The following is an 8,227-nucleotide window of genomic DNA, read 5'->3' on the forward strand; positions in this document are numbered from 1 at the left end:
AATAGAACAAGGAAAATACTTCACCAAACAATGTGAGAAATGCAAAGAAACAAGTAGAAAAGAGGTGAGCAGAATAGAACCAAGAAATGCAAACAATTAAATTAAAGACAATTAGTGTGTAATATTTATGACATAAGTTGGCAACTGCTCTTAGCTTCAAGTGAAAGATGGTGGAATCTTATATGGTTGTAGCTATAAATGGTTGCATATGTCCTTTTTCTTATAGTCTGCTTCTTTCTTGACATGGGGATTTGTTATGCACTTCTTGGTTTTTAGGATGCTTTTCCATGACAAACTTCTAAATCAACTTCCAATTTGAGTTTAATATTATTGTTTAAGCTACACAAAACTTAGCTTCAAGGTGAAATTATTGCTAGAATATTATTTTTTCAATTTTAAATATAAATTTAAAAGATCATTGAACTATAAATTTAGTTTCAAAAAGGATACTAACTTTAGCAGCAACAAAAAAAAAATGATAACTTGACATTGCTTTTGGGCAAGTGACATATGATGAAATAAAGTAATTTAAAAAAAACAGAATAAAACATAATATCCATTTTAAAATTTAATAAAAATTCAATCACACGCATAATTTGATATTCATATTAAATATAAATTTTATAACTGCGGTAAGTAAGTTTTAAGTTTTATAAGGGCAGTCAGTCATCGAATATGGGGGCGGTTACTAAAATAAAATGATACATTCTCATTAAAAAAATGGCTTAATAACTTAAAAGATACAAATGTTAGCGTATTTCATAAATTTAACATGAACTCTCAATTTTGACAAATTTGACATCAACTTTTAATTTCTTTTGCAGTTTTAGCACCGAGCAATTTTCCATCAGAAAAATGATGATAAGGACGCCGAAACACTAGTTATTCCGTGTACACATCAACACTTTTTTAACAGAAAATTACTCGATGTCTAAAATTGCAAAAAGGTGATAGTTCATGTATTAATTTGACAAAATTAAAGTTTTGTGTTAAATTATAAAACATGCTAAAATTCGTGATTTTTACGCTATTAACCCTTTTAAATTGATAAAAAAAATTAAACTTTGAAAATTATAGGTATATAATTGAAGTTCGAAAAATGATTAGATATCAATTTGAGAAATAAACTAAATATGAGGGACTTTTTCAGACCTTTTATTGGCTCACCATGATTGAAGTTAAGAAACCGCCGAGGGTCGAAGAGAAGAAACTGCCGTGAGAGGTGGCAAAGCTGACCTTTTGTGATCCATTGCCTCCGCTGATTACATTAAGTGGCAACAGGTAATTTCAATTTTTCACTTAATTTGGCTATTAATTGCATAATTTGATCTGAATTGTAATAATATTATGTTATTTTAGGAGCTTTGTTGGTCGTAAATGGAAAAAAGTAGCTAATTGATACGGGTTTGCAAATTTATTTATTTTTGTTCAATGCTCGGTATTTTTTATTTCATTGAATGCTCTGTAGTTTTTATATTTTTTTTATGTAAATAGAACCTTTTTATTTACTTGTTAATGGTTCAAAGTTAGTCCAGGTTGCATCAGTTACTGATGATGTCTCTTAACTTCACTTGGAAACAAAAAAATAGAACGTAAAATGCCGGAATCTGTGTGCTTAGGTCTCAGGTGCTATGATGTCTTGCTATCCGGGTTACATATGAAGCCGTTCTTAAGTTGATGCAAGAGAGGATAAACTAATGGTTGCATTCCGATGACATAATTTATGGTATTGGTAGTGGCCAATGTGTTACTCGATCTTTTGATGACGACGATTTCAATATTTATTGGGTACTACTCTGTTCTTTATCCTCTATTGAATGTCGAAAAACTTAAACATCATTAGCAGTAATTAGACACTTGTAGGTTCTGTCACCTATAGTAGATGCGGAAATTGTTTTCCATTGGTATAGCTTGTTTTCATAATTCTAAGTTTTTTGCGGTATACTGCCTATAGATTTTATTTTGCCTCAGTCCTTGTAGATTGTCGGTCATCAGCCGAACACAAATGTGAAACAAGGTGGTGCCATCAAGATTGTGAAATTATTTGTTTGCAACACAGGAGAACTAGTAGCTGCCTAGCCACGCATCGTCAGAAAACCTAGAGGTTGGTAGAAGTTGTAGGTTTTCCGATTTAGTAGAAACACTTTCTAGGTCATTAACACTTGTAACGCATTGCGTACAATATGACTGTCCTTGTTTCGCCTCCAATTTTTTCTCCACTTGCCGGATATTTTGCAAAAGGGTTTGCATCATGATTGACGACAAATGAATACTACAGTTTGCCTCCATGAATGACTATATGCTTCATACATTCTAATCTTGATTCTTAAACATATCAAACGGACAATCTTGTTTGCCTATGTTGTTCAAACTACAACACTTGCACAACTCTACTTGCTTTCTTCCTAGGATCAATATTGCTCCACAATTATTGCACGGTTTCTTTATAGACTCGAATTGATAACTTTTGCTGTGAAATTATTTTGGTTGTGTTGGTGTCTCAAGGTTTAAGTCTCTGTTTATACTTTATGCCAAATTTAATTTTAATGTTCAAGGGTCCTTTTCTGGATTAAGCCTTAAAATAATTATAGAAATTTTACATAATCTAGCGATAGGCATTGTTATTCTGCGACTTGAGAGTGAAAAGTTGTATTCTCCCTTCCCATTGAAATAATAACAACAAAAATAGAAACTCCCAACCAATAGTACCAATTAGTTGTTTATGGAGATAACATTCCGGTTGCTGCATGAGGCTCTTGCATTTCACCAGAAGGTGGAGGCATCTTCTACTGCTACTATTAGTGCTGCTTCAGGCTCTTGCATTTCTACCTTTATTTTAGCATCATTTAGAATAAGATTTGAACAATTTGAACAATTTGATCATAAATCTAATATATGTTTATCGCTTGTTCTTGTTCGTTGCTTGAATTGGAAATGATTTTCCGCAGCAGTTGCAACCTGATGATTTTCCCTTTTGATGTTTATCTGCTGCTGTTGCGATTTCCTGCTGCTGATGGTGTTATGATTTCCTGCTGCTGACGATCGTTCCTTTTGTTGCTGATTATTTCTGCTGCTTTGACCATGTGCTGGATCTACTGGCTCGATCTGATTGGTACCAAGCAGTATGCTCTCCACAAGCAGAGAGTTGCAATTTTAGATTTTGAGTATTCAAAGATTTATGATCAAATTCGCACATAGTTTGTACTAAATTTATTCTTTAGGCTGTGTTTTTAAAGTTTCTTTAAATTTGTAATCGATAACTATAATTTTCTTTTTAATATTATTGTTGTTTGCGAGAAAAGTGATGCATACAAGTGCAAGTGTAATTTTTTTAATTCAATGATACCCTTAGTTGCATTATATTTGGTCACCAAGAAAAACAATTTCCTGATAACTAGAACTTTGAATCCTATGCAAATACTTTGCTATATCTTTGTCAAATACAAATCCTTTTTCCTAATTAATTTGAATGACATCAAAGTTCACCAATCAAAAGAAAAAATCTCATAAAACAAACCACGCAGAGCACATCCAACAACGGGAAATAAATGTATCAGACAAAAAATGTATCAAACAGAAATTGTCGAATAGTTAATTTACAATTATATTTCCTTTTCTGGTTCTATCCAATCATGAAACAAAAGAAAACAATATGAATTTAAAACTGGAATTTAACCTTTAGTTGCCAAGAACCATGGAAAAAAAGAATAAGGATAAAAGAATAGCCAGTATAATATCAAATCCTGAGAAACTAAAAATATATCAAAATTAGAACTGAAGTCTAAAGAGAAGGAGTCTGTAAGATGTGTTTCCCAATCAAGAAAGGCTCCAAAACTGGACAAACACGGCACTCCGATTGCTTACGAGTCATTGACGACTCATGTTTCCATTTTCAGCTTTCTCCGATTGCTCCACCGTCTAGTTTGATTTCTCCATCAACATAAGGAATGCATTAGTAGCAGCAAGAGCATTATGGTTAGTTGATGACTTGATGAGCAGAGGACATAGTCATACCAAACTTGATTTTGTTTTACTGAATATTCAGAATCTATAATGCATTGGCCTTATATGTATAATTATACATTAACATTGAAAGGTTATGTATTTGCTTACATAACTGGAAAAAGAGTTTGGGCTTTCAAAATAAGAACAAAAACAATAACAGAAACTGATGATAGTACGAACTAAAACTATATCAGACTGCCAGAAAAATTAGTTTCTTATCTTCTCTTTGCTTGCCTCTTACTTTTCTTTTTCATTCTTTTTGCAAACCAGTGTTGTTTTCTTCTAGCAAACTCGTTCCCGCCAACTACTCCGATCACCATCCCGCTTGCATACCCCATTGAAACTACAATCCAATTTATTTTGAATTCTGAGTCTGTGGATGCTTCTAATTCTGTAAATGATGGAGGTACAGAACCTGTCGCGGATTTGAAATTTCCACATTGCTTTGTCCAAGTGTCGACCCACAAACTTGGATTCCCTTCATATGATTTGGATTCAAAATTACAAAATTGATTTCCCTGCGGTATAGGTCCTGAAAGTTGGTTGAACGACACATCAAATGACGAAAGGGCAGTGATTTCTGTCAGCTGCGTAGGAATCTGTCCGGAGAGCTGGTTTGAAGAAAGATCCAAACATTCTAATGCCTTCAGATTTGCCAGAGAAGATGGTATCGGACCTTGAAGAATGTTGCCAGAAAGGTTTAGCAATTGAAGGCCTTTAAGATTTCCAATGATATCTGGAATCTCTCCTTCGAATTTGTTGTTGGAGAAATCAATGGTCACTAGTATATCAGGAATTTTCATGTAATTCATTTCCAAACCTTTATTGTACAATGTCATCGAGTAATCATACTGCATCAAATAAGATGGATCTATATTATCCCGCATGTATGTCATGTGGCTTGCGTTGCTGACTTTCATGGCATTCCAATTGTAAAGCAATTTGGACTGAAGCTTTCCACTGAACTGATTAAGAGACAAGTCAATGACTCGAAGGTTGGAGAATCCAGTGGCAACTGAATTTTCTACTGTACCGTAAAAATTATTAGACCTTAAAATCAAAATTTGCAAGTTGGGAAGACTGCCGAACCAAGAGGGGAAAACATCAATAATTTGATTGCTTCCAAAATCAACCATCTTTAACAATGAACAATTCCCTAAAGATTTTGGTAGTGGACCTTGTAATTTATTGTGACTCATACCAATCATTTTCAGCTGACACGCATTTTTCCACAGTGACGGAATGGTTCCGTGAAAGCTATTTCCTTTAAGATTCAACACTGATAAAGAATCACTAAAATTTCCTAAACAACGGGGAAGCTGACCGCTTAAATTATTGAAGGATAAATCAAGCACTTGAAGGGAATTTAAATTGCAAATGGAAGGTGAGAGTTCACCTGACATTTTGTTGCTGGAAAGGTTTAGACTAACCAAAAAATCTAATTGATGATGTAAAAAGCTAGGAAACTCAGATAAATTGCATGATCCCAGATTTAAATCTCTGAGACGTTGGAAGCTGACATTTGATCTAGTTTTGGTGGTCAATGATAAAGAATTATTTGATAAATCCAAATAACCTAAGTTTTTTAGCTCAGAGAATACAGTGAATTTCAATGTGCCAGTCAACTTATTTGAATTAAGTTCAAGCCTTTCAAGATTGTTGAGATGAGAAAAACTTGTAGGAATCCCTCCATCTAATTTATTAAATGAAAGGTCCAAGAAAAACAGAGAGGTAAGATGGCCAATTTGGAACGGAATCGGACCAGATAATTGGTTAGTTGATAAATCTAACCACTCAAGTTTGGTGAGATTCATAAGGGCTTGTGGAAGTGGACCTGTAAGTTGATTATCAGACATTTGCAGAGAAGAAAGTTGGGTGAGATTCATGAACCAAGAAGACGGTATCTCACCATTCATATTGATTATGCTCAAGGACAAATAAGTGAGTCTAGTGAGCTCACCGATCCAGCTAAATGAAGAAGTAGTTGGAGTGTAAATGCCGAAGTCATTATATGAGAGTACCAAGCGCACAAGCTTCGTAAAATTACTGAATGTGGGTGGAATTTGACCGGTGAAGGTGCAATTCCAGATGAAGAGAAATTTCAAGTGGACAAGGTTTTCAATGGAGGAAGGTGTGAAAGTGCAGTCAGATAAGTGAAGCTCTTCCATGTAGATAAGATTTCCAATTGAAATAGGCACATGTTCTGTAGAGAGCTTCAATGTCTTTAGGGGTCTCCCGAATTGAAAACTCGGCAAGTCAGTTTTAAGATCTGGGTTGGAAGTCAGATCAAGTATTTTCAGATTTGGGAGTTGGAAGATAGCAGCAGGAAATTCACCCGTCAAACCACACGAGTCAAGCCGCAGAGATTCTAAAGATGAAAAATTTGAGAGTAGCTCTGGAACCTTTGAAGAAATGTTGACACTTGAGAGATGAAGTTCCTTCAAACTGGTCAATTGTCCAACCATATCATTAAAACTAGGCTTGTGGAGGTTCAGACCAATGAGACCATAGATATCAGATAGATCGAGAGAGACCAATTTGGTTAGATTAAGAAGCTGTTTTGGGATTTGGCCTGAAAATCCTGAACAAGAGAGATTCAGATAAGTTAGACTTGAGAGTTCGCCTATTCGTGACGGTATTTGTGACTGGAAGAAGATATTATAGGCGAGGTTAAGTGTTTGAAGGTGGACAAGGTCAAAGAGGGTGGAGTTGGAGCTGATAGAAGCAGAGATGCAACTGTCAGTGAGGTCCAAGCCAATGACATGGTTGGTTCTATCGTCGCACTCTACACCGTCCCATGTGCAGCAATCACCAGAACTTTCTCCATCCACCAATTTCCATGATTCAACTTTCGAATAATACTGATCATAGCAATTGTTGGTACTCAAAAAGCTATTTTTGAATTGCAGCAATGCGGACCTCTCGTTATCGTGGCAGCGATGCTTTATAGAAGAAGAAAAAGAAAAAGAAGAAGAAGAAAATGAGGGTATAAATGCTGCCAAATTATATAATACCAACAGTTGTGCAAAATAAGAGAACTTCATAGCCAAAAAGATGATCTTCTCACTTTAGAAATATTGTTATGAGAATCCAACTGGAACAACATAATTGCTTTATATAATATGTGAACTGTACATTTAGTCAGCAGCAATTTAATTATATTTCTAATCCATATATATGAATCAAATAACAGCTATTATAAAATATGAAGAAAAGGGAAACATCCCAAATTATAATAATAACATTTATTCAAGTTTAAGATTAGTAGTTATTTAAATTATTTATTACTAATAAATTTAATTTAAATTTTACATAAGAAATAATTATAAAAAAATTACATATATACAGTTAAATAAATAACATAAAAATTATAATAGCACTCTCTATTAAAAATTAATGTAATTATAAAAATTTAATTGAAATAAAAGTTATAAATAACCGTTTATTGATTAATTAACTAATTAATAATGAATCAAATAATATATACCTATAGGAATAAAATTTTAATTTAAACTACAATAATTAATAAAGAAGTAAAATCCACAAGGCGGTATCTTTTGATCCTCACTTTCCATATTTTAAAAATGATATTTTTAGACATCTTGATTGTTTTGTCAACATAAACTGATTTGCTTATCTCTTTGTAAGCTTTGTATTACCAGCTAGTTCTTTTTTTGGTCTTAGCAATCGTTCTACTAAAAAAAAAACATAAGCAATCATTTATGTTAAAAAAAAGGCTTAATAGTAAAAAAATCTATTTTTTACAATTTGTTGTAATTTAATCAAATCTTTTAATTTTTATAATAATAGTCAAATTATATTTTTTTTATTGCAGTAATAGCCAAACTTATATTTTTTGTTCTTGAAAGTTTGGCCAATTTGACTATTATTATAAAAATAAAATTACAATTTGGCTATTATTATAAAAATTAAACACTTTAATTTAAATTGCAATAAGCTGTAAAAATTTGGAAGTTTTTTTCCATAAGGCAAAAATAATAGTGGTAATTTCTCAAAATACATGTTTTGCCATTTTATTTACAACTTTACATTGCAAGTTTTGACTTTTCTTTTCTGACTTTTTTCATTTACGAAAAATACCTTTTTTTTAATTTCATAAATACCTTTTTCGGTTTTCAATTTTGGTTTTTGGTTTTTCGGTTCGGTCAACCGAACCGACCGGCTGTTTTTTATATAGTGTAAAATTAGTGTATATATAGTG

At 32.9% G+C, this 8,227-nt stretch overlaps 1 protein-coding gene and 1 long non-coding RNA gene across 8 annotated transcripts; one reads left to right on the forward strand and one right to left on the reverse strand.

The window, feature by feature from the left end:
• The first annotated feature begins 1,133 nt into the window (after positions 1-1,133).
• Positions 1,134-3,301, forward strand: LOC126657349 (uncharacterized). 7 transcript variants are annotated; one of them, XR_007633302.2, is made up of 5 exons: positions 1,134-1,281; positions 1,360-1,404; positions 1,620-1,788; positions 1,981-2,104; positions 2,949-3,301. It is a non-coding gene; the product is annotated as an uncharacterized LOC126657349 (long non-coding RNA). The 7 variants fall into 7 exon arrangements; XR_007633305.2 differs by having other exon boundaries at positions 1,627-1,788; XR_007633300.2 differs by lacking the exon at positions 1,360-1,404 and having other exon boundaries at positions 1,536-1,788.
• A 710-nt stretch (positions 3,302-4,011) lies between these two features.
• LOC126657348 (receptor-like protein 6) lies at positions 4,012-7,107 on the reverse strand. Its single transcript, XM_050352021.2, has one exon. It carries the CDS (start codon positions 7,047-7,049, stop codon positions 4,221-4,223), a length of 2,829 nt encoding a protein of 942 aa, XP_050207978.1. The 5' UTR covers positions 7,050-7,107; the 3' UTR covers positions 4,012-4,220.
• Between the last annotated feature and the right edge of the window lie 1,120 nt (positions 7,108-8,227).

The sequence above is a fragment of the Mercurialis annua genome, linkage group LG7 (genome assembly GCF_937616625.2).
Source record: "Mercurialis annua linkage group LG7, ddMerAnnu1.2, whole genome shotgun sequence".
NCBI classification, from domain to species: Eukaryota; Viridiplantae; Streptophyta; class Magnoliopsida; order Malpighiales; family Euphorbiaceae; genus Mercurialis; species Mercurialis annua.